The sequence below is a fragment of the Neoarius graeffei genome, chromosome 19, assembly GCF_027579695.1.
Source record: "Neoarius graeffei isolate fNeoGra1 chromosome 19, fNeoGra1.pri, whole genome shotgun sequence".
NCBI classification, from domain to species: Eukaryota; Metazoa; Chordata; class Actinopteri; order Siluriformes; family Ariidae; genus Neoarius; species Neoarius graeffei.
Window position 1 is genome coordinate 37,216,917 of NC_083587.1, and position 27,974 is coordinate 37,244,890.

Here is a 27,974-nt window from a genome sequence, read left to right on the forward strand (position 1 = left end):
GAAGATTGAAATAGACAATAATAATGATAATAGGATATGGCTTTGTCTGTTTCAATTGAGCTTGCCTCTTTGTCTTGCTGCTTGTACGGTAAAGCACAGAGACACAAACATGCAGTGCAGAAACTGCAGGTCAAGAGCGCACAGTCAAAAATAGATACTTCTGTTAATCTTGACAGGGTCCGTCATTCCTTCCCTTCTCCTTTCTGCATTCATTATCTTCACCCGTGTTTGATATATACTGTATATTTTATGGTAATAGCATCAGTCTCCAAATAATTGAAGAGACCCAATAAAGGTTTTTAAAAGGTTGCAACCGTTTGACGTTTGTCTCCGATGGGGAAGTGGTGCAGAAAGGCCTGAAATGACTTAAGCTCCTCAACACTGGCATTAAATTAAACAAATCGCTCAGTGCGCACTTTCTCTGGCATGGTGCGGGCTCCTGAATTTTAGCTGTGTGCCTGTGCTCACTCAGATATTTAAATAAGAGAGGGAGAGCTGGAGTCAGGAGTCAGCGGATGATGATGATGTTGATGGAGAAGAAAACAGCTAAGGTAGAAGGTTGAAGAAGAAGCATGCTCAACAAAAATGTGTCAGGGATGGAGTTAGGGATGTGCTCAGCTTGAATATGGACATGAAGATGTAGTTAATATTGGCAGGCATTAAGGTAGTTGGAATGCAACCAAATACATTATTTGGATCGAACAGATAATGTGTTCTAAACAGATACAGAGATGAAGAGTATGTTCCTGCACTCATGTTGTAGGAAGCTGAACTTCTTCATGTCACTTCCCAGTAGAGCTGCTGCTCCATATAGACCATGTTGTGAACAAATAAGCCTCTTAATCTTTGCTGCGGTTTACATTTTTTAAAATAATAACTTGTACATTAAAAATGCTTTTTATGTATCGTGTTAATGAAAAAAAATGTTATTTTATTTGAAGCTTTCTGGTTTAAGCCACGTCTACCTCTGGGTTAAGTCCAACTACAGATAAAGAGGCAGATACAGGTAGTGGCACTCCTGTATTACACTCCAACTAAGGAGTGAAAAATGAAGTGAAAGATGAAAGCTGCATATAAAATAAAAGTAATCTTGGTTTTGAAAGTTTTATTAACAACACTTTCCGAAAATCACGATAGAAAGAAAAAGAGCCTGGCCTTTTAATTTGATTTAATGAAATAAGAAGTTTAGGTCGGCTTCAACCATCAGCTACAATTTCATAAACTTGTTCAAGTGTAGTTCTTTTTCATTTACTCTCCCGACTCTTTCTCTCCTCTGAGACGTTCACCTCTCTATTATTAAAGGTCTCGTGCTTGGCTGCTGTGTGGCGATTCATAAGCGTTCACTGACAACCCATCATCAGGCCTTGGAAATAGAAATTGATTAGTGATTTACATGGTCAGTGAGAGGAGAAAAACCAAAGCTATGTTGTAAATGAAATACTACACTTGGCAGCATAGAGAAAGAGAAAGAAAGAGGGAGAGATGGTAATCTAGGGGAACTGACATTCTCCTTTGGTTGAATTGGGTGACGTTTTTACATTTATCTCAGTTCTGCATGAGTCGTAATGCTAATGGTAATTTCATGGGAGTGAACTGCAATGAAAAAGGGGTTATAGTACTGCGACGACAATTGTGTTCTGTCACCGGAGTGACAATATGTCACTCCTTTTGTGTGTGTTTCTGTATGTGCATGTGAGTTTGTGTGTATAATATAACATATTGCTTGGTACTCTGACTATGAGAAGTGAAGCTTCAAGCTTTTTGTTGAAGCTTTTAGAGAAAGAGGTAGAGATTTCTAACACCCCTGTTGACACAAATATGTACCTTTTGTGAGAACATGAAGGCAAAGGTATGCCATTTTGTGTTAGAAGAGCATGAAAGTTCTCTTTGATAGATGGAAAAGTTGCCAAAATATAGGGTGAGGTGCAGAAAAAGAGCTTCTGATGGGCTAAGTCTGCCTTTTAGTTCAATCGCTTGGAAAATGTGTAGTTTAAAAGGTCTGTCCTGTATGAGCCCTTTTTTTTTTTTTTTTTACTTTCCTGTATTATAGCTCATTGGCAATGTTGTAAGAAAATGCACCTTTCCATTTTTGGACGTTATATTTGAAAAAAAGGGAGAAAAAAACATTTTGGTGTTACAGAGGTATAATGCACTGTCTTGAATGTCAACAGCAATCAATAGTAACCTAGCAGCTTATCAATGCCCACTTACCCAGAAATCAATACAAATGCTACACAAATCCAGCCATGTCATTATAACCTCAACATCTAATCAATATATAAAGAATCAACCTATCAATACAAATCAAACTGTTTTTCAATGCACATGAAGGCAGCTCTGGGTTCTCCATTCAAATACATTCAGACATAATAACAAATCGATAGACCTTAAAGTGCTGCAATATATTTTAATTGGCATCACTCCTCAGAAATGGATCACTTCCACATACAGTCACAAGAGCTCTCTGACATACAATGCTGCTTTCACTTGCCATTTCATATCAGAGAGGTGGAAAAAAAAGAGATGAAAACTCAAAATCTGAGATGGTCCAAAAATCGAACCCTAGGGTCACGTGAAGGTCTGCATCTCAGATAACGTGTTCCTCTTCTCCCCGAAACACAAGACCCTGTGGTGAGTTTAAACTCAGCAGATGGTGCTGAAACCAAGTCCTCTTTGGAACGTGAAAAGCAGTGGCTAAAAGCTCTCTGCGGTTTCTAATTGCTGGTTCAGGGCCTAATTACCTTAATTAATAGCCATGCTTTCTACGGAAGATGGCAGGGCTTTGGATTCAGCGGGGTCCTGTGTTAAGTGTTAAAGAGGGCTGAAAGAGGCCTCAGAGGAAGGACTAGAGAGTGTAATGGTCCCCGGGGGGTCTTTGATGAAGGCACATAGCAGCTGGATCATGTAGCACATGAGTAGACCACAGATATCTATTACATCCAAAGTCTTACATCTGCTAAGAAAGCCGAGAGCGAAGGAGAGACGGAGAGATAGCCTAAGTGTGTCTTTCTGCCCTCAAACATGCAACTTCTCACCTTCCCTTTCCTCCTTTCCTCCTGTTACCCCCTTGAACCCTCCCGCCCCCAAAATCATTAGGGAGTTTGGGTTACACTCGCCTGACAATTCTCCCTTTTCCTTACACTTAAGTTGCAGCTAACATTTGGTTCTCTCAACCGATATTTCTCCTGTAACTCTAATAAATCACTTGATTCATCTTTCCGCTGAGCTTTAATTTGTTCTAAACTGAGCACTTGAATTTGGACAGATATCCCTTATGGACTGCATTCCCTCCTGCCCCCCAGAAAAAGTGTATACCCAAGTCTCATCATTTCTTCAGTGGATAATCTGACATGAAAACCATCCATTTGTACCGGCTATGGTGATAAAAATTATGATGATCATACTGAGCATCCTTTAAACACAGTTAGCTCTGTTTAACTTAAAGCAGAACTGAAGTCATTTTTAAACTTGCTTTATTTCTTAATTAACGTGTTATTCAATTACGTTTTTGGTTTTAGTAACCTTATATCGTAACTCGTATTGGCAACTAATTGCAATTAAATATTATACTTATCGGCCTATTCGGTTTTTAGCCGTGTTGAATTTAGCTTGTTCGGTCCATGGCAAGCGTCGCTTATCCACGCGATCTTCACGAGACTTGTGTGAGACTTCGAAATGTGAAGTGTCAGCCAGGTGTCAGTGCCGCCATTTTGAAAACTGTTTTCCAAACGAAACATTGCACAAAAACGAGTTTAAATGATGATTACTGCCTACTTTCTTCAAACTATCCTGATTGCTATCAAAACAAACAAAACTTTCAGCTTGATTACATCAGCATTCGAAAGAGGGCGCGTACATCTTTTGACAGCATTGGCAGATGTCGGTCGCTTTGATTTCCGCTGTACGTTTTGCTTCTGTCCTACAAAGTCTCGCACAGGTCTCAACGAATCCTGTTTACGGCCATCGCTTTGATGGACGGATATATTACAGAGCATATTTCAAACACTCATAACTTGCTATAGCAGTGAGAAAATAGCGATAAAAAATGCATTCCTATATTTAATAAAATGAGATAAATAGAATTTTGATCATAAAAAAATTTGCCTTCAGTTCTCCTTTAATAGTGCACAACTGTAGAAAAGGTGATGATTTATATAAGAGGTGACGTCCTCGTGTAGTCTCAGGAAGATTTTCCATGACAAAATCATGTCTGGCTTTCTCGCTAGGGATCTGCTTGGTTGTGATGAATATTCCACAAATGAAGTTGAATTGAATTATACTAATTAAGCTGACAGAAAACATTGCAATAATACAGATACGCCTGTGTGTCAGTACTAGAAACACACATTTAGTCCCTATAGTCAGCATCTTGGTATGATTTATCTTCGCTTAATAAGCTTTCTGTGCTAAATTAGCCACTGAACATTCAAACATTCAATTTACTCCCACCAGTGCATCTTAAAAAAAAGTAAAGAAGTCGAGAAAAAGCATCAGCTTCGATGAAAATACACTTTGGAACTACAACTCTGGCTGCATCTTACCCCAAGCACCCCCGCTGCATACCCATTACCTCCATTCCTTCATTTCCCCAACCCATCACACACTTTGTCAGCGTTTGGCTCGAGTTGCTTGTGTAAGTTTGGGGTGCATACATACATTTGCTGTGATGATATATTGTCCTGGAGAGGAATTTCATTTACCTCAGCTGAACCTGTTGCTGCTCACCGAGCATGATAAGCGCATAAGCAGCGCGCCACTTCATTCATCATACATCGCTCATGTGCCTTATAGGCCATGCAGAGAGAGAAACCACTAAACCGACAAAAATCGGGCTGCCACTTCACAGAAGAGCTGATCTTCTATTAAATGCTGTATGGAGAGAAACAGAAAGCAATGTTCACATTACTTTTTTTTTTTTTTTTACAATTTGCCTCACTTTTCATTTGGGCACCGTAAACAACAGCAGCTGGGTACATAATAGAAAGACTGATGGTATGCCGTGTGTTGAATATCTATCTGATCTACTTCTTGATCATATGTGTTTTATATCAGCAATTTTTTTTTACTCAGCTTGTGGTTTTGCTTTCACTGGACTAGTTTTAAAGAGCATTTAACATCACAGGCACTGACTTGTCAGTAATCAGTAACACTGCCGTACTTGTAGGCATGACACCTCTCTCGTTTTCTCGCCTTTCTTCTTTCAGCTCTCACCCTCTCTTGTCCTGATCAACCCCTTCTCTTGGTAAGTGTGAACAGATTTAAAAGGTGAGCAAAGGGAATAATTAAAGAGAAGATGAATGGAGAGGGGAACAAAAAAACAATCCCATTGTTTGGTCTTCATCTGACTGAAATCTGGCTTGTTTTTGCTCAGCTCTTGTTTGCGCCCGGAGTTACTTTGCATAGCAATCAGTCCGTTCTACATGACTGCCTGAGTAAGTTTTTGCTCATCTACCCCAGTGGTGCAGAACATCAGTCACATAAAAAAAAATAAAAATACATGCAGCAAAAAGGTGTTTCTTCAACATAGGCTACATTGTAGACAGAAAAGCACGGTGCTCCATTTAAAGCTCTTTCTGTGCTTTTCAGGTAGGCTCTGAACCTCCCAAAATAATCCCTCTGATATAAGGAAGACAGAGCGCAAAGGCTGTGGTCCATCTCTGGATCGGCAAATGCAGCCCTCTGTCCCCCCCCCACCCCCCGCCACACACACACACACACACACACACACACACACACACACACACACACACACACACCCCTAAGGCTTTTACTGTCTGTCAACCAGCACTCTGTCTCCCCGACGCATCAGTGCCTACCTCTATTGATTTTTCCGCCCACTGAAACTGCCGGGTGAGCATAAATTTTGCATGAGGCTTTTTACCCGCTGCCACATGCTCAATGGATGGAGAAGGGGCACGGGAGAGGCCTCAGTGGTGGTAGGCATGGAAAAGTGAGGCAGAGGGGCATCAGACAGTGTGAAGAGTTGACCTCAGAGAGAACAGAAGAGTTTCTGTAAGCTAAAGAAGTATTTGAATTGCAGGGGGTGTCAGGGGTGTAAAACCCTTCAATTCCACCCTGAGGCATTTTAGTTATTACCAAAAAAAAAAAAAAAAGACATCAAGGGAGGTGGATCAACTTCATTTATCGTATTAGTAAATATGGCATTTTCAAATAGGCGCCTTCAAAATGTACTGTGTCTACAGATGGAAAACCAGCAACAGCAGCAACACATCATCAGCCACAGGCTCTTAAAGTCACGTTGTTTTCAGGAGGCGGGAGTGAAACCTGAATGAGCTGCCTAGACTACATGTGTAATCGAAGATAGATTGTAGATTGGAGTCTACGGTCAACCGTGATTTGGAATGCATATATAGTACAATTAGCATGCAAAGTACAGGGTGTTTCGAAAAATTTGATATCATTTCACAATCTAATAACTTTGCCACTTCTTGTTCAATTGGCCTCAAATTTTAACAGCATGTGTGGAAACTGGTCACAATTTTATGTTGAATGTTTTTTGTTTTGATCTTTTTAGATCCGCTGGAAAAGAAAAGGCGTTTTGTGTGTTACGAACACAGTTGAACAAGACTGTGCAGCGTGCATTTATGAGCGAGAGAATTCTCTAAGAATGCACCATGCAGATTTGGACACGGCACAAAAAGTTCAAAGAGGAAGGCCGTCTGTGTGTCTGTGTCTGAGGCAGCGCGCATATCGAAAATTTGTGAAATCGTTCATGGAATCTACATACCTTTGAATTTCTCGTTCAAATTTTGAGGAATGAACTTTATTTTGCTCAACATTAAGCCTGTTCAGTTTCTTTTGCCTAGACTATGTAGTTTCTGGGGCGGCACGGTGGTGTAGTGGTTAGCGCTGTCACCTCACAGCAAGCAGGTCCGGGTTCGAGCCCCGTGGCCGGCGAGGGCCTTTCTGTGTGGAGTTTGCATGTTCTCCCCGTGTCCGCGTGGGTTTCCTCCGGGTGCTCCGGTTTCCCCCACAGTCCAAAGGCATGCAGGTTAGGTTAACTGGTGACTCTAAATTGACCGTAGGTGTGAATGTGAGTGTGAATGGTTGTCTGTGTCTATGTGTCAGCCCTGTGATGACCTGGCGACTTGTCCAGGGTGTACCCCGCCTTTCGCCCGTAGTCAGCTGGGATAGGCTCCAGCTTGCCTGCGACCCTGTAGAAGGATAAAGCGGCTAGAGATAATGAGATGAGATGAGACATTTCATATTATCGTGCAATTTGATGCCTTACTGTCTCAAACGGATGACAGGTTCAGTCTTGTGCTCCTTGCCCCCGTGTGGGTTTCATACAGGTTCTTCAGTTTCCTTCCACCTCCCAAAAAATGCTGGGATGTGAATTGACTAAGTTAAAGTTCCCTGAGATGTGAATAAGTGTATACATGTCTGTACACATGAATAGCAGTACACTCTCTTACCTCTACTTTGACCATCTGGATTAAAAAAAAAAAAAAAATTGATTAATGTTCCTTAGAAAAATGAACAGAGATAACATACATCATCTGTATATCAGAGAAATTCAGTACAGTATCTCTTCACGCCCATTGTGGAAGTTTTAAACACTGTCTCTTGTCCTGACCTTAATAGAGTCACTTTTTTAAAGAAAAAAAAATATATAATTGTATTACTTTTAGAGATATATGAAACACCCATTGCTTTTGCTCTTCAACTACTTTTCCACCTCATCCTCCCTGAACACACTCCCAAAGCCCATCTAAACCCCCTTTAGGGATTAGAATACTGATATAGGTGATATGTCATGTATCTTCTAGAGCCAGCTCTGTGTCCTGATCCCAACAAGCTGCTTTCTCTAGTCCCCTGAACCCTCTGGACCACTTAGGCTGCCTATCATTTAGTGCTGTCTGATCCCTATCCAGATCGCTACTTCTGGACCTTTTAGTACTGTCTGAGCCCCGAGGGTAATGAGTAAGGATGTGATGTCGCGTATATATATATACACACACACACACACACACACACACACACACACACACACACACACACACACACACACATCTGAACCAGACGTGTAAATGGTGTGGTGTTAGGACACACAGGTGCTATAGAATAATGGGAAATGTAGCTACTCCTCTCCTTCTGTATGAGGAGCAAAAATAGCCACACACACTGTCCGTCCTGCTTACTGTGACCTCTGTGTTCACCTCTGACAATCAGCCACACGTCTCTCACACACACACACATACACACACAGAGTCTGACAACACTCAGACACAGGTGGGGTTTTTTTCTTCTTCCAGTGGCAGCTCAGAGACAAGTGCTTTCAGAATGGATGGTGATCAACACACAGTACACACACTCGCACCCATCCAGACACACACAGGCTATACAGAAGGCCACAGAGGTCAGCCAAACAAGATTCTGTTTAATAGAGGAAATGGTGATCTGGTCTGCTGGCTTTGCCTTCTTGTTTCCTTTCTTATGGCTCTAGGGTGAGAGGGAGGTAAAAATGAATGCAAGATTAGAAAGAAAAGAACAAGAACAGAAGTGCTAGATGACAGTGGAAGTCATGGCAGCCTTTTTTTTTTTTTTTGCCAGTTCCTCAGACGGGGGGGACATGTAGTGAAAGACAGACGTTTATTTAACTAACTTCTTTTGTTGAGTGGAAAAATTGGAATTGTGCATAGTTATTGTGCCTATTATCTAAAAGGGTGCCAATAGTTTTCATGGGTGATTTGAATGTCAGGGTTTGTTTTGTACCAGTGAAATTATGGCATATGTCCACTTGCAAATGTTGCTGTTGCATGTTGTCACACTGCCTCTCTGAGTACCATGAGTTTGTCCAATTCATTGCAGTTGCTGTGATTTTTATTTATCAGTTTTATTGTAGCTACTGCCTCATAGAGGCGGAGCCACTATGTCATCATGTTGTAAGAATGTAAGAATGAGTGTAACAATAGTGCACTGCGTATGTACGGTACATACGCATAAGCATTACAATCACCAGAACGGCGAATCGTGATCTCGCGATACGAACAGTTGATCTCGCGTTATCAAAGGTACACAAGAACAATGTCATTGTGTTGTAAGAATGTAAGAAGGAATGTAACAATAGCGAAACTTTGTAACCAATCACCACTTATCCTGATCAAGTTCGATTACCCGTTCTACTTTTTGAACAACTTCGGAACCAGTCAGAACCAGAAATGAAATAAGAGAAACCTTGTTATAACTTCGTAGTATCGGAAGATAATCACCAGATAAAAAGATAAATGAAATTCACCTCGTGGTTCGACAAGGCTACTGATTCGATCTCAAGTAAGTGGTGTTTATTTTAAGAAAATTTACCTTTTGATTATCACAGCTTTTGTTTGGTCCTTCTGAAAGGTCAAATTGTATGGTCTTTTTTTGAGCTTTTTGGCAGATATTTGCACCCAGAATTCCAGCCATTCAACAGAAACTCGAGAAGGCAGCGAAGACAACGTTGGAATCTTTTGAGCGATCCGCTCGGTTTGCAATTACAAAAGTCCTATGTGGGAATAAATCAGCTCCTTCGTGAAAACTAAGAGTAAAAATTAAAAGTATAATTGGTCAAACTTCTACTATTCGCTTTCATTTTTTTATTTAATTTTTTTTTTATTTTAGAGTCTTTACACTACACTTGTGAAACAAAATGTGCTCATTAGTACTAAATAATGCTTCTAAGACAATTCATGAATAAGTGCTTTCTTACTATTTTGAAAATAGATCTAGTTCACAGCACTGGATTTACAACAAAATACAGTCAACAAAATTGGTAACTACAAACCCTGATGCTGCTCATAGCTTGGTGATGCTTGCAAGAGATGAGGCGAGTATAAATGATAACATGTATGCTATATTTGCTGTATGGACATGGTATCAGAAAACTATTTTATTTATAAGCAGTAGCCACATGTACCCATAGGGTACCTATTTTTTAAAGTGATACCAAACCATAAGCTTAACCTGTTGACACAAGTGCATGTGTTTAAATTAATCACAAGTAATGAAATTAAAACATGCCTTAGCCATCTACTTAAGTAACTTCTTAAAGGAGATACGCAGAGCCATGGCCTCACTTTTTGTTTATAAATGCCTTGAGACCTCAAGAATGGCATAGAAATAGTTTTAAGCATTAACAATAAATCTAATATAGTCATTTTTATGATTAAAATGATTCATATACCGTAGGTAGCGGTCTGAGTGAATGACCTTGCCATCTGTGACGTCACCGCAGGAAGTCTATCGGTCTCATCGCCATTTCCACTATACTAAAACACAGAGCTGCATGCGACTTCGAGCTTCCATTTTGAGCTAATTTATCGCCATGCCACGTAGATGTGTTGCTGGCCGGTGCAGCAACACGACAGAAGGTGGATTTACGTTGCATTCATGGCCCAAGAATGTTCAAACTGTAAAGATTTGGACACGTTTTGTGAGAAGTTCACGGGCACATTGGGCGCCTATGAAGTGGTCTCTCCTCTGCTCTGCACATTTTACTGAAGACTCGTACGAGACCTCTGATCTGTTGAGGAGTATTGGCTATAAGCCCGTATTGAAAGAGGGTGCAGTACCAACAATTAAAGGAAAAGAAAACTATAAGAAAAGGAAAGTAAGTTCAGTTACACCAGTTCTCCTGGAGTGTGAGCCGAGGGTTATTGCTAAAACCCGGGACGGAACGGGACATGACGTGACATCGCTCGGGCAGTGACATCCCTGCGGTTGTTGCTAAAACCGGTGACATCCCGTCCCAGGTTTTAGTAATTGCCTGAGCTGAGCAGTAATGGCGGAGTACTCAGTATGGAGAAAATGGTGAATGAGTGAACCAGCTGTCTGATTTCTCCGCTGGATATGCTCGCCTCAGCAGCAATGTCTCGCCCTTACGTGGAAGAAGCGAATGAACGGAGAAGTGAATGAACAATTGAAAGTCAGATTGCTTCAAAACAATCGGCCACAAGCTCGGCCTTCAAGAAGCGAGAACACAGACGGGTTAGATGCGACTCTCATTTGGATACAAAACAACAACACTCGTTGTTTACCTGCATTTAGATTAATACATGTAACTTGTATTGTGTGTTTAAGTTACCGGTATAAGATTATTTAATTTGCTTCAGAATGTGATTGTCTCAGTTCATCTGATTATTTAATTAGCCTTTTATGTTTTATCAGTGAAAATGCATGTATGTACATGTATGTTGCATAAGTTATAACACCTAGCCTGTTTTAATGAGAGTCAACCCACAATCAATGAAGTCAAATCAGTCTTAGTTGAGCAAGTCGGTAACAGTATTTCTTACTTTCACCATAAATTTTTATTTATATGACTTTGGCCTACAGCTGTCAAAGGCCTCGGCCTTAAAACCGGTTCCCGCTGTGACGTCACGCACTCAGGGCTGGCTGGCTCAGCGGGGCAGCTCAAATACCAACATTGCGGTCGATTTAAACTCTCAAAAATGTATATATTTTTATTCCCATTTATGCAGCGTACAAGAGTGGAGATACTATCCACTCTGAAATGTATTTAAAAATAAAGGTTCTACGTATCTCCTTTAACAAACTACTTAGCTAGCATTAGCAAGCGACTGCATACAGTATAATCATAATATATTGTAATAATGTATAATTACTATTTCAAAGAGAATAAATTGCTCCTAGGTATAAATGTGTGTGCATGATGCCCTGTGATGGACTGGCATACCATGCAGGGTGTATACATCACACCTCAAGCCAGGATAAAGTGATTATGGAAGATGAATAAATATTATTTCAAATAATATCATATAATGCCATATAAAGTAATTACACTCTGATGTTTATAGGAAATGAATAGAAATGGATATTCTTTTCAGCAATAAGTCACTCAGTCAGTCACACTTCCACTATTATGTAATTTTTCTTTACTTGTTCTCTGTGTTAATTACGGTTCATATCATGGTGCTTAATCAATAAAATCACAGCACACAGAAACCCAGGGGAATCAAGCGGTCTACTGAAATAAAAATGAAGGAGGAGATGAAGAATTATCACCTACTTCTCTTTGTAATTATTAAAGAATCTCAATGAAATAATCACAAGGAGAAATAGATGTCTAAAATAAGAATTTGCCAGCACTTTGCCTCATTTAAGACAGCTTCCAGAAAGTTAATTAAATACAATCGCATTTAAGTGTCTTGATCAAAACCTTTTTCTATTTCTAATTATGCCTTTACAGCCTGGAGTGCATGATGATCTCTGACAATTAGCTCTCTGCGATTAGAGCAGACCGGATAAATTTGCTCTCATCTTTTAAGGAAAGTGGACGGTCAGCGGCTCTCCTTAACAAGATGACAGCATTTATAAAGCACTGACGTTCAGACATACTGTTACCTGCAGTGGTGCCCACATAATAGGGCCACATGGGGGTTTCTTTAGCGCTTTCTCTGTCTGCATCTCTCTATTTGTTTTTCTTCTCTTCACACTCCTTTTGTTGTTCCATCTCTTTTCCTGGACCCGTCACTGGAGACGGGAGAAGGACCTGCTTTTGCCTTTGATCTTTCCTCAGGTTCCGATAATTTTCTGACAGAAATCTGTTTTTTTCCACCTTCTTCTAAAATTCGTTTTTTTCCCTCCTCCCCTTCAGCCTTCTGTTCTTTCCTCGCCTTTTTCCACCAGTAGTGCTGTTCTGAGTGCTTCAGAGTTGTGAGAGCGCCACATACACTTCGCTCTGTCAAGGCCTGCAAGACAACTTGCCCCAACATTTCAAGCATGAATTGGACTTGTGGCTTTTTTTTCCGGGTGCAGATGCCATATATAATTCATGCCTGGGTGTGAGAGTGGTGTCAACGTGTCAGCAGATGGAAGAAATATAAAAGTGGCCTGTTTACTGGTCGAGAGACACTTTTTTTTGTTTTTCTTCTCTGATTTTCTTGCTTCTTGGAGTAGAGGAGAGGATCAAATGCATGCCTGCCTGGCTCTCACGCCATACTCATCAAAGCAATGCCAGCCCCAGTGTACAGTATTTTCCCAGTTATCTACAAGGGAAAAAAATTTCCTGCTTTTAATAATTTAAGTACATCCATTAATTATGGCTAATGGTGTGTCGGTTGCTGACTAATTAACCCTTACTGTGTTGATATGAATATCACTCTCACATCGTGCATCAATCTGTTGTAGTTCACACTATTTGGAGTTATTTGTTTTACTGCTAGTTATGCTGCCAAATTTAAATATTCCAGCAAATCAAAATAAATTATTTATCATATAAATATTCTGCAACCTTCTCACTGCGACCGATAAAATCTGTCCTGCCTTTGTATAATCAACTGTTATCATGAATTGTTTGTAATATTCCTGCAACGTTACAGAAAACAGGACTATATCATGACTTCACAAGAATGGCATGCATAAATTTGCTGCCAAATACGATGTCTTTGTTTACATTTCCAACCCCATTTACAAAAGTATCGGGACACTGTGTAAAACATAAATAAATACAGAATGCAATGATTTGCAAGTTGTAATAACTGTAGAGGGCACTGTATGTCACATATCATCACCATTATCACATTTCAGAAGTACAGTCTTCATTGTGTCATGAAACTTTTCCCAGGAAATGTCATAACACAACTTGATATATACAAGTCACTTGATTTAGTTGTTGCATAAACATCAATCAGCTTGATAAAGGCTTGAATAACTTTATATGTTTGTATATTCTCATGAACGGGCGGCACAGTGGTGTAGTGGTTAGTGCTGTCGCCTCACAGCAAGAAGGTCCGGGTTCGAGCCCCGTGGCCGGCGAGGGCCTTTCTGTGTGGAGTTTGCATGTTCTCCCCGTGTCCGTGTGGGTTTCCTCCGGGTGCTCCGGTTTCCCCCACAGTCCAAAGACATGCAGGTTAGGTTAACTGGTGGCTCTAAATTGACCGTAGGTGTGAATGTGAGTGTGAATGGTTGTCTGTGTCTATGTGTCAGCCCTGTGATGACCTGGCGACTTGTCCAGGGTGTACCCCGCCTTTCGTCCGTAGTCAGCTGGGATAGGCTCCAGCTTGCCTGCGGCCCTGTAGAACAGGATAAAGCGGCTAGAGATAATGAGATGAGATGAGATTCTTATGAACAGTTCATGTAGGTGTCTCGTGCGTCTATGAACTTGACCTTTAATAAAATATTACCAAATGCTTTTTGGTGGAATGCATGAAACTGCTGCTTAGTTTTTTAAGCCATTCTTTCTTCTGCAGCTACCTCATCTCTCAACTCCCAACTCCAGCATCTTCAGCATCTCCAACAAATACAGCAGCACCACCAGCAACAGCAGCAGCAGCGAGAACGGGAACACCGAGAGCGAGAGCAGCAGCGAGAGCGAGAGCAGCAGCGAGAGCGTGAACGTGAACGTGAACGAGAGCAACATTGTGGATCAGCACACCTCCAGCCTCTCAATCAGCTGCCACCCCATCATCCACTGACTCCCCCAATCAAGTTACAAGCCACCGGTTCTTCAACAGGCGCTGCCTCCTCTTGTACCTCCTCCAGCCTTGGTTCAGTTCAGCCTTCACAATCTCCACCTTCTCATAAGCAGAACCAATCACCAGCACGCAGCCTACCCTCGCCAGTCACACCTCCTCTGCCACTGCAGGTAAGCTCAACGTAAACTCAAATGTACACTGGAAGCACACATGCTTGAGTTATGTAGCTGCATTTTAACTCAAGTAACTTCAAGATAAACACCATGGTATGTAGTTTAGCTTAAAACCATAAAGACTATGTGATACACATTTGATGTTGAACCCAAGAGCTATACGGTATAAAAACCCCAGAGTAACGTATGCATTTCCACCCCAAAACCAGCACTGATGAATAACCTTTATTTCTCCTGACATCCTACAAGTTTATAATCGCTCCTTACTCAAAAGCAGACATTTGTGTTTGACATAAATGCTGAATGATTATTGAAGGAAAAGCTCTAGTCAGGATTTCTGCCTGGCATGGAGACCTTTGAGACAGATCTATATAATGTCTCCTAAATATGATGTTGCTCCATTTAAAGAACTCATTCTTCTACATTATTCACAACATGGCAGCAAAAATGGAGGTTTGGAGTGACACAAGGTCTGGGATGAATCTTAGAGAATGGGGCAGTAATTCAATTTAGTGATTGAATCTGTCTGGGGAAATCTTGGATATTACAAATATTGTTTCTGGAAGAAGTACTTGTTTGCTAAGCCAGTCCCTTTGAAAGAATGAAAATTGAAAGTTTATTGTTAAGAGTTCATTCCTGCCATCTTGCTTGCGACAGCAATAGAGCATTATTGAGGATGAAGACCTTCAGAATATTAAGTTATGAGTTATGATGGTTTTGGTATAACCTAATTTGAATCAATTACATGATAATTACTTATTGACAAGTTTCATATGGGTGAAGTATACACAGCTGATGCTGCATTTAACTGCTGGGAGTTAACATAGTGATCTTGTGAGATATTCGTTTGTAGTTTTTACAGCGTTTTTTTAGTTTTTAATAATTTGTTTTCAACCTGCGAAGACTTGATGATTTGTGTTAAATAATAAATGTGCAGCATATACATCAGGCAACATGGTGGTGCAGTGGTTAGCAGTGGTACCTCGCAACAAGAAGCGTCTGGGTTCAAACCTCACGGTTGATGGGGGCCTTTCTGTGTGGAGCTCGTATGTTGTCTGCATGGGTTTCCTCTGGGTGCTTGGGTTCCCCCCACAGCTCAAAGACATGTAGATACCCAGTCACTGGGACTGTACAAGCCAGTGCATACTTAGTGCCGGGGAGGGTTGCGTCAGGAAGGGCATCGGGTGTAAAACCTATGCCAAATCAAATATGCGGAACAGATCCACTGTGGTGACTCCTAACGGGAGCAACTGGAAGAAGATATACATGGTCGTGCAAAGATATGAAGTTTATCTTTGAGTGGTGAATGTATATGTCACGAGTGAGCAAAGCAAATGAATGATATATTTTTCAACACAAGAAGATAAACTTCATATTTTTGCACCACTGTGTAATGCTCTTTATATCATCTGGACACATCCACACACAAAAAAAGCAAGTTAATCAAAATAATTGTAATTTTGAAGCAGTTCATTTGACAACGTGTGTCTAGTCAGCGGGAAAACACTGGGAATGACGTCATCAGAGTGAAATATTGAATAATATGTCACTCAGATCCGCAATATATTTCATATGAACGATGTGAGTTTTTCAACATGAGAAGATAAACTTCATATCTTCAAGCCAACGTATGATTTTCTTTTTATTATATAGACACATTCACAAACAAAAAGTCCCCAAATTTATCAAAACAATTCATCAACTTCCTCACGATATCCTCACAGATAGAGAAATATGTCACGGTTGCCATCCAGATGTTGTTCGTATGAAAAATGCGAGTGGTGTTTTTCCCAGTAAAACACTCATGTCCATATATAAATTGTATATAATTTGTTTCTCCTCCTATTTCATTTCTCCAGCTGTCCATTTGTCCATCCATTTCTCCTCTTCTGTCTGTCTGGCTCATCCCTCCTTCTTTAATAACCTGCTCCCCCTCCTCTTTTATATCCCAGTGGTTTCATTTCAGCCAGAGGTCGCCTCCATGTCCTTCCCCACATTCATCAGCGTCACGGCCCTTTTTGCTCAGCGCTGTGGCCCCTTCATGGCTGCCATCAACTTAGGCCATTTATTTCACCTTCTATCCCTCTGTCAGGCCTTTACACCTACCAGCTGGACCCTACAGGCCCCTGAGCTTAATGGTCCCTGGAGCCCACAACTAGTGCTTATCAGAAAAGGCTCTTCAGGGACAACCAGTTATTACAATTTTTTTTTTTTAAACAACAGCAGTGGAAGCACATCTGATGCAATTTGGCAAGTGATTTTTCAACCCATGCTTACATGATTCATATACGGTACATTATATATACATTGCTTAAGTGCTTTCAGGGTTAAGAAGAATTCAAAAGGGAAACGTGAGAACTGGGCAGTAAAATACTGACCAGAATTTCACCAGCATATTTGATGATTTGATGTTCGACCAGTTTCTTTTAGTGTGTGTCCAATTTTATGATATTGCCACAAACACTGTGACACTGTCCATGTCCACAATCATAATAACCTTGATGCAATCATGCAATGATGAAATTATTCATTGGTCAAAGAAGTTAATATAGATTAAACTAAGATATCTGCCAAGCTTCCTGGCTCTTTCCTCAGGTCAGAGTAACATTAAGGCTCATTACTTTATTGGCCCATTCAATGGGATTAAGTATAGTGGTGCCATAAATAAGTAAAGGATTTACTGTGTCCCTAGGTCATGAGCAAGGACTACATCACATCAGGGCCAAGGACAGAGCATTGAAGCCTTGAAGACTTAAAGCCCTTATACGTTAATGTGTATGTGGCAGAGCATCAGCTTTGCACTGCAGCCTATAGGATGAGGTTTCTAGAGCTTAGTCCTAACCCAGTGGTGTGTGATTAGATTTCCAACTAATTGCTCACATCTAATTAATCCATAGAGTGAGGTATCCAAATTAGTTGTATCCAAATTAGGGGTGGCCAGATTAGACCTCCTCAAAATAGCTGATGGCCAGTCAACTGATCAGCCGTAACATTTAAAACCAGGAAGAAGCAGGAAAATTGGACAAGCATAAGGATCTGAGCGACTCTGGCTCAGGCCAAATTGTGATGGCTCGATGACTGGGTCTGAGCATTTCCAAAATGGCAGGTCTTGTGAGGTTGCAAGGCATGGATAATGCAGTTGTTAATACCTACCAAAAGTGGTCCAAGGAAGGACAACCAGTGAACCAGTCATGGGTGCCCAAGGCTCATTTATGTGTGTGGAGAGCGAAGGCTAACCCATCTGATCTGGTCCCACAGAAGAGTTACTGCAGCACAAATTGCTGAAAAAGTTAATGCTGGCTCTAACAGAAAGGTGTCAGAAAACACAGTTCATCACAATTTGCTGTGTATGGACCTGTGTAGTCGCATACTGGTCAAAGTGCCCATGCTGATGCCTGTCCACTGCTGAAAGCGCCTACAATGGGCACATGAACATCAGAACTGGACCATAGCGCAATGGAAGAAGATGGCATGGTCTGAATGAATTACATTTTCTTTTACATCATGAGGACAGTTGTTAAGATGCATGCGATGGCACCAGGATACACTATGGGAAGAAGCTGGTGGAGGCAATGTGATGCTCTAGACAATGTTCTCCTGGGAAACCTTGGGTCCTGGCATTCATGTGGATGTTAATTTGACATAATGTTAATGTTTGACATGATGTTAATTTGACATGTGGATGTTAATTTGACCTACCTAAACATTGTTGCAGACAAAGTACACGCCTTCATAGCAATCATATTCCCTAATGCCCCTGACATAGTGTAAAAATTGTTCAAGAATTATTTAAGGAACATGACAAAGGGATCAAGGAGTTGACTTGGCTTCCAAATTCTCCAGATCTCAAGCTGAGCAAGCATCTGTGGGATGTGCTGGACAAACAAGTCCAATCCATGGAGGCCCCACCTCACAACTTACAGGACTTAAAGGATCTGCTGCTAATGTTTTGTTGCCATATACCACAGCATACCTGCAGAGGTCTTATGGAGTCCATGCCTCAATGTGTCAGAGCTGTTTTGGTGGCACAAGGCAGACCTATACAATATTAGGTAGGTTGTTATGGGTGACCAGTTGCAGATCCAATTTAGTTAAGGACTTTGCGCACCCCTACCATAGAGAAATGTTCCAATGGATAGAATTTCTTGTTTCATTATGTACTCTGGGGCGGCACGGTGGTGTAGTGGTTAGCACTGTTGCCTCACAGCAAGAAGGTCCTGGGTTTGAGCCCAGCGGCCGGCGAGGGCCTTTCTGTGCAGAGTTTGCATGTTCTCCCCATGTCTGCGTGGGTTTCTTCCGGGTGCTCCGATTTCCCCCACAGTCCAAAGACATGCAGGTTAGATTAATTGGTGGCTCTAAATTGACCGTGAGTGTGAATGGTTGTTTGTTTCTATGTGTCAGCCCTGCGATGACCTGATGACTTGTCCAGGGTGTACCCTGCCTCTCACCCATAGTCAGCTGGGATAGGCTCCAGCTTGCCCGCGACCCTGCACAGGATAAGCGGCTACAGATAATGGATGGATGGAAGGATGGATTACCTTCAACTTCAACAACCAAGCACAATATGCGTGATATGATTTTGTCCAAATAAAATTACATTTAATATATAGTATAAACATATATGTAAAGTAAAGTAAAACTATAAGACATTTTAAACATTGCTAAAGCGTCATTCACAACAACCTATGTGTACAATAATCACCTCTTAACCATTAAATACTTTTTAAAAAATCATATTTTTGCATTAATGCATGAATCCATTTAACAGCTCATGCTTAAAACATCCGTTTCCATGAGTCATCCATTATAGGTTATGAAAAATGTAAGATATTCATGTCTCCCAACAGTCACTCAACCCTATTACCTGCGCACATTCACTCCATGACTTCTGAATTGTGATTATTCCACCAGTCACATGCACAAATGAAAGAAAAAAATGGGTTTTGTTTCTTGGGTTTCAATGATATTTTGATATTGACAAATAAGTCTGGTTTGAACCTGATGCAATCATGTTACCCTAATTATAGATGGAAAACAAATAAAAAAAAGAAGAATCAGATAATTCAAATGGTCTATAAGGGCTAAATGGCAGCTGAATCATGGACTCACCCAGAAAAAAGCGATAGAAGCAAGTAAGAAGGATGTGAACATGGTGTGTGTGTGTGTGTGTGTGTGTGTGTGTGTGTGTGTGTGTGTGTGGCTTTTGCATTGTCCCTGCTGGGGGGTCTGAGCTCATAATTGGCTTTGCATCTGCGTCTGAGTGAAAGGGATGCACTGCGTTTCACCCAAGTTTTGCTGCTGACTTCAAGGCATAGCCACACATTGACACCACAAACAACCAGAGAATTACAGGAAAGTATGTTTCCAAACCCTCTATAATAACCCCTCCTGGTAACATGAGTACAATACACTTTCCTTTCTTGTTCTCTCCTCCTGTCTTGTCTACAACCCTTGCTGATCACTTGAGCATGGGAGGGCTGAGCAGATCTCCTATAATCAGAAAAGGCCTGAGGGCCCAAAGAGAGACCGGATTGACAGCATTGTGTTTTATAATACCACACTGAGTGAGTCCATTGTTCAAAATGAAGTTAGTGTTAGCCCTTGCTTCTCTCTCTCTCTTATCTATGTGGTGTTACAGTACTTGGATGCACAGTCTGAGTAGCTCATGCATCACGAACCTTTCGTTCATGAAATACCTTGGCTTCATCTATACTTCTGGCTGTAGATGATCAAGCACTGATTTCTGAGTTTGGATTAATGCCTTAGATACTTACTGTAAAAAAAAATCCTTTACTTGCTGTAAAAGTCAGCACACCTCCCTATCTGATAGCAACCGAAAGGCAGAAAGATGTGAGACAGCAAGAAAAAGAATGAAAGACACAGAGACAGACACAGTGATGTAGGAGAGGTGCATATGTGCATATTAACTGCTTATGTGATTACACACACACACACACACACACACACATTTGTCTCGCTATTCTTGTAAGAGCCTTCCATTGACATAATGATTAATTATAATACATATTAATTTTAATACATTTCATATGTCATAAATGTCAGAAATATTAATTATTAATTATGCAGTTAATTAATGCTGTGCCTGCATCTAACCCTAACCTTAACCTCAATAATGAAAAGGAAACATTTTGGCTTTTTTTTAAAACAGCAACAACTTCCTTGTGGGGACCATCCAAATGTCCTCAGTAGTATATAAAAACATGCACACACACACACACACACACACACACACACACACACACACACACACACACACACACACACACACACACACACACAGAGGAGATTATAAAATTTGCTAAAGCGTGTTAATGGGCTGATTAGCATGGTGACTGGGATTTGTGGGAGTTGATTGATCGGAGCAGCAGGGTTTCTCCACGCTGAGGAACCTCGGGGATTTGTATATGTCTGAGTGTCTGTCTATGCATGTGTGTGTGTGTGTGTGTGTATTTGTGTGTGTGTGAGTGTGAGTGGCCGATGTAAGCCAGTGAAGTGGCAAATTACAGCAGGCCTACAGCTGTAGGCCGACATTATGATTAATTTGATCAGTAATTTCTCCTGTTTTTCATTCTAATCACCGTGACCATTCTGCTGTGGCAGGTCTTTCAGATCTAATTAAGATCAATTCCGGTGTAACCAACTCAGCTGAGCTGTATGCTCAACTCTCTCTCTCTCTTTCTGTAGAACATCACAGATTGACAAACACAATGTGTGTAGAGTAATGTAGTTCAGTGCAGTTGATTTTATCTCCAATGCTTTCTGTCTCTCTTTCCATCTCTGTCCTTCTCTTTCTCTTTCCTGGCTGAGACACACGTGCACATGACTGTTTACTGGCAATCCTTGATCTAATCTGAGGTGTCTGTCTGTCCTCAGGTCCTGCCAGAGCTTGAAATTAACGTTGTAGATCACTATCTAGTCAGCACTGACACCCCAAATGCAGTGGTATACATCCTAAAATTCTATGAATCAATACATTGAAAATCGTTAATTTATTGTGTCATTGGTACAAGAATATAGCAAATAATTACTGCAAAGATGATGTGTACGTGTCAGTTAAATTATTCGGCTGAACTTGATGTTATCCAATAAACTAACATCCAGCAACCTGTGACGAAAGGTATACTGTAAGACAGAAGACAGTCACATATGTGTTTTTATTGTCGCAATACAAACAGTCTTGACATTATATATTAGCTTGTTGTTGGCTGGCACTCTTTCATGACCTTCCTGTCCAATTTCATTAATTCACCTGTGTATTTTTATTTCCCGTTTCATCATTTTTTTCTCTTTGTACACTTTTTCGATTATTGTGTACTTTCTGATCCTACACAAGAAAAAAAAAAAGCTGCAACTTGTTGAACTTGACCAGTCAGGTACATAAGTCAAAGCTAATGTAAAAATGTCTGCATTTAAAAAAAAAAAAAAACAAACCCTCGTACTCCAACTATAAAATTCAAAATCGATTATTTTTGCAAAAAGCTAAATTTATAGGCTATAGAATTATGATCCTCTAACTGACCGATAACATTTTCTATTTCTGTACATTAGAACAGATACTGAGGTGAAAATAATTGCACTAAAACAATATTATTTTACTTCAGCAGGCTGACAAATCTAAACCGTAATAAATGTCATATTCAGAATGCAAGTAAGGGTCAGGCGTTCAGCAAATAGTACAAACCAGACAGCACAATAATCAGAAATCAGGAAACTAGAACTAGAGTCAAAACCAGAATAATCGTGACAATAAACAGGCTTGGTAACGAACTGGTGCTTAAGCAACACAGCATGTATACTTCGCACCCTCGGTGTGTGTGGAGTGTGCTTATATACTGTAAGTGTGGCTGTGGTTGTATAGAGTCTAGGTGTGTGTAATCAGTAGTCAGGTGAATGTGAACATGCGATGGCTGTGAGTTGTAGTCCATGGCAGCCATGTCTGTAGGCTGTGGGGTGTTCTGAGAACTGGAACAGACTCCTGTGCAGATGTGACAATGTACTGTTAAATTCATCTTTTTGCCAACATTAAAGTGTTTTAATGACTTTCAACAGCCATTAATAGAGGGTTGTATAAGCAATAATCATGAATAGAAAACCTTCACTCACTAACACTGAAAGAATTCTGTATCACTGTGCAATGTCAATAATTGTAAAGCGACCTTGGGTATGAAAAAGGCACTATATAAATTATTACTATTATTATCTCATCTCATCTCATTATCTCTAGCCACTTTATCCTGTTCTACAGGGTCGCAGGCAAGCTGGAGCCTATCCCAGCTGACTACGGGCGAAAGGCGGGGTACACCCTGGACAAGTCGCCAGGTCATCACAGGGCTGACACAGACACAGACAACCATTCACACTCACATTCACACCTACGGTCAATTTAGAGTCACCAGTTAACCTAACCTGCATGTCTTTGGACTGTGGGGGAAACCGGAGCACCCGGAGGAAACCCACGCGGACACGGAGAGAACATGCAAACTCCACACAGAAAGGCCCTCGCCGGCCACGGGGCTCGAACCCGGACCTTCTTGCTGTGAGGCGACAATGCTAACCACTACACCACCGTGCCGCCCATCATTATTATTATTATTACTACTACTACTTCAGGCTGGTAAAGCAGCAAGATAGAATGTCTTTCAAACCAGTTTTTTTTTTGTCTCCAATTTTGGCTTAAGAATAGATAAACCAGTTTACTTACGCATTGTTGCTGTGAGGTAAATCAGCAGGAGAATAAACAAGCTGAATAAAGGAAACATAAGAAGAGATAGTTTATAATTGCAGCAACGTACTTTTAGGCCAAGTTTACATTAGACCGTATCTGTCTCGTTTTCTTCGCGGATGCACTGTCCGTTTACATTAAAACGCCTGGAAACGCCGGGAAACGGGAATCCGCCAGGGTCCACGTATTCAATCCAGATCGTGTCTGGTCCGGTGCTGTGTAAACATTGAGAATACGCGAATACGCGGATACGCTGTGCTGAGCTCTAGCTGGCGTCGTCATTGGACAACGTCACTGTGACATCCACCTTCCTGATTCGCTGGCGTTGGTCATGTGACGCGACTGCTGAAAAACGGCGCGGACTTCCGCCTTGTATCACCTTTCATTAAAGAGTATAAAAGTATGAAAATACTGCAAATACTGATGCAAATACTGCCCATTGTGTAGTTATGATTGTCTTTAGGCTTGCCATCCTTCCACTTGCAAGTGGTAAGTGATATGCACTGAGATCACACACACAGCGGCTCAGTCCCGAATCACTGCTCGTGCACTTCACTCGCGCACTCTGTGAGCTGCGCAGGGCCGGAGTGCGCACCCTCCAGAGGGCACTCGCTGTTCAGGGCGGAGTGATTTGGAGCGCAGGATGCCTGCGGAGCCGAGCGTATCCGTGTATTGGCGTTGCTGTGTGCACGCGAATCGTGTATTGGTGTTGCTGTGTGCACACTAATCGTTTTAAAAACGTTAATCTGATGATCCGCTGATACGGTCTAATGTAAACCCCACCTTATATAATACAGGGTGTTTAAATTTTTTTTTTTTTATAATTTCACAATCTAATAATTTTGCCAATTCTTGTTCAATTGACCTCAAATTTTAACAGCATGTGTGAAAACAGGTCAAGATTTTATGTTTAATGTTTTTTGTTTTGATCTTTTTAGGTATAGAAATGCCATTCACTGGAAAAGAAAAGGCGTTTTGTGCGTTAGAGTACACTCGAACACAGTCGAACAAGACTGTGCAATGTGCATTTACAGTATGAGAGAGAGAATTCTTTAAAAATGCACCGACTGCAATGCAGATTTGGACACGGCACAAAAAGTTTAAAGAGGAAGGCTGTGTGTGTGTCTGTGTCTGAGGCGGTGCGCATACTGAAAATTTGTGAAATCGTTCATGGAATCTACTGTACATACCTTTGAATTTCTCATTCAAATTTTGAGGAATAAATCTTATAGTGCTCAACATTAAGCCTGTTCAGTTTCATTTGCCTAGACTATGTAGTTTCTGGGATATTTACATCTCAAATAATATCAAACTTTTCTAACCGCCCTGTATATAGTGACGTTTTTTGTTTTTGCCTGAGCAGCTCCATATGTAACCTTAGGCAAATTTCAGCAAGAATTTCAAACCTTGGTTTTAAGAGGTTCAGGTATACAGTAGAGGAAGATGTCCTGTCTAACTTCTCTCACTGTATCTTTGTTCTTCTATCTCTTTATCTCCTTCTGTCTTTGTGTCCTACCCTCAAACCCTGAGGCTTAATTACACCCTACTACTGGCCAGCATTCGAACAATGCCAATTTACTGTCAGAGCCCCAGTCCATAGACAACTCACCTTCTCTCTCTCTCTCTCTCTCTCTCTCTCTCTGTCTCTGTCTCTGCAATTACACAAGCCTCTTCTCCTCCCTCCTTGTCTTTCTCGTTGTTCTTTTGGTCTCTTCCCCTCTCTTATCATCTCTCCCTCCCGTTGCCTCCTCTCTCCATTCTCCACCATTCCCAAGCAATCAGCCGTCATTACAGCACACTCTTAAAATCCCATCTCTACCAAGGTCAGCTGCACTCTCTCTCTCTCTCTCTCTCTCTCTCTCTCTCTCTCTCTCTCTCTCTCTCTCTCTATCTATCTTTCTTCAGGGCCACCTTCAATGTGCCGGCTTGTGTCAAAACCCTTATGACCATTTCATAAGTCCACTTTTCACCCCTCTGCCCCTGCATGCGAAAGGATGAGTTCATTGCTAATTATTTCGTCCACCCATAATGGCCTGCATTGATGATCTTATTAGGTTTAATGTATCTATTTATTTTGATGGTGATGGCAGCGGTGCTGTAATTAGGTGTTCATTATAAAACCACTTTGTTCAATTAGCCACCCAACCTGACTAAAGCAGTTGAGTGGAATAACATTAAAGTACCATGCTGCTAGATCCCAGGTGGTTTCTATGCACCAGTAACCCAATGTGATAATCTGCTTATGTAGCGTCCTGTAGAACACAAAGGCTAAACGTGTGTGAAATTATATGTCTTCTCATATGATGGGAGCAAAGTGGAAGAGAAAGATGACTGTTGGCATTGTGGATGCCAGTCCAAGTGTTTGATTCCTACTGAGAACCCATTTTACTCAGTCAATAATTCTTCTCAAATTTTGCTTCTAATTATGTCATTCTGTACTAATATTATTATTTACTTACTATTTGTTATTATTTATTATATTCTTGTGACAGTAATATCAAGGCATAAAGTACCTTTTAGGATGGAAACTGAAGTTCTTGGAAACTACTGAGATAAAATGGCTGCGCATAAAGCAGTGCTGGATGCGAAGTTATTTGCATATGACATTATCAGAAAAAATTTACTTTCAGGTAAATAATGAAAAAACAATATAATACTACAACATTATTACACACCTATTAGCTGTACTTGAACTATTTGTATTCATACTGTATATGCGTGCATCTACTAACGTAGTTTTTTACTATTTATTAATTTTATATAACTTCTAGAAACAACTATTTTGGTCACGTCAGTCTTGTTTTCAGATTTTTGGACAGATCTACAACATATTTTCTCTCCAACTGTAGTAATAGTTTGCTATTATTTGCTAAAACCTATCCATTTGCGACCAACAAACATAACAACTTTGAAGTTTTAAGCTCCACCCACAATCACGTCATATATCTCTGAAAAGCTTGCTTGTCAAATTACATGTCAATATGTTATACAAACAAATGTACTTCATAAACTTTATAAACCTCATTTACTAGAGTGGAAACACTGCAGTCACTTGAATTGCAATACATGTATTTTTTTTTAAAAACTGTTCTTACAATGATTTTTTTCGATATATACAGAACAAAAAACAATCTTAGTTTTTAGATGATCTGTATTCATTATATACGGTACGTGTGTGTATATATGATCCACATGCACTGAATATGAGCAATCGTGCACTCTGATTGGCTACTCTACTACTAGGCTATCAACTCATATACCATGAGTAGAGAGAAACAACATGGCAGAGCGCATCAAGTTAAATATATTGCTTTGTTATCAAATATTTATAAAAACCAGAAATAGCTAAAAGAATATTGTCATGCCCCACTCCCCACCCCCCACCCCCATCGCCTGGTCCACACTCCAGCCCAGTCAGTGGTGGTAATGCACCTTTAAGTTGGTTTGCCAACCGGCAAAAAAAAAAAAAAATCTTAAAGAAGTAGAGGAAGAAAATACTGGGATATGTTGCTGAACCAACTGAGAATGAAATAAAAACTCTACTTGAAAACAAAACCCTCCAAAATACAAAAAAGCAACAAAATATGGAATGAAAGTATTTAATGGTAAGAATGTATCTTTTTTTCAAGAAATATTATTATAGCATTTTTCACAAATTGCTGCTGTCATTTTTGTCATTTTGTCAATTTGTTTACATTCTAAGCAGAAATGATTTTGTCAGACATTTTGCACAAAAATTTTATTTATTGAATTTGCAAAATAAAAAAATTTAAAATGCTCTGTTTCTCAAAACCCAGTGAATGTGGATAGAATAAAACAGTTATTCCACTCAATCTCATCGTATATGGCTTATAGCCAACTCGATGCTACACACCTCACTGGCTATGAGCTCATGTACTACTCATCTCATCTCATTATCTCTAGCCGCTTTATCCTGTTCTACAGGGTCGCAGGCAAGCTGGAGCCTATCCCAGCTGACTACGGGCAAAAGGCGGGGTACACCCTGGACAAGTCGCCAGGTAATCACAGTGTACTACTCAATAATTTTTAATTCTAATATCATCTAAAGAATACATTTCTGGGTCTATTAAATGAATTAGTGTGCATATGTACATATATTGAATTAGATGGCGCCTTGTTTGCCCAAGTAAATATTATTGCATACAAAAAATATTTAATATTTTAGTTCCAATAAAAGATGTAAAAAAGAATACAAAAAATTGGAAAATTATCAGCAATCAATTGGAAAACACTGATTATGACATCTGTTGTTAAAGACATCATATTTAGTGGCTGTATTGTCTTGCCTTAAGTGATGCATAGCTGTTTTTTAACTTATAAAGTTAAAAAAAAAACACCAAGAAATGCTTGGAAGAATTAAACTTACTTGTAACTTGTAATTACGACATGCATGCTTCAAGTCTACTATAAAATAGTGTTGTCCATTATAAATTACTTTTTGATCTCTTCTTAGTAGCACAGTTAGACTATTGTACTCCACTGTATCTATTTTCTGAGGCTCTTTCTACTTTTATTCTCCTATCCTTTTCACTACACCTGTCTCTTTTCCCTTTCTTCTTTCCTCACTCTTGTCTCTCTCCCTTTTTCCCTTTCTCCCTCTCC

General features: G+C 40.4%; 1 protein-coding gene across 1 annotated transcript in view; it reads left to right on the plus strand.

Moving 5' to 3' along the window:
- Positions 1–27,974, plus strand: part of pou6f2 (POU class 6 homeobox 2) — a 173,634-nt gene that overhangs the window by 73,744 nt on the left and 71,916 nt on the right. Inside the window, exon 4 of the mRNA XM_060900036.1 lies at positions 14,211–14,605. Within this exon, the coding sequence (XP_060756019.1) occupies positions 14,211–14,605 (395 nt within the window). The remainder of the gene's footprint in view (positions 1–14,210; positions 14,606–27,974) is intronic.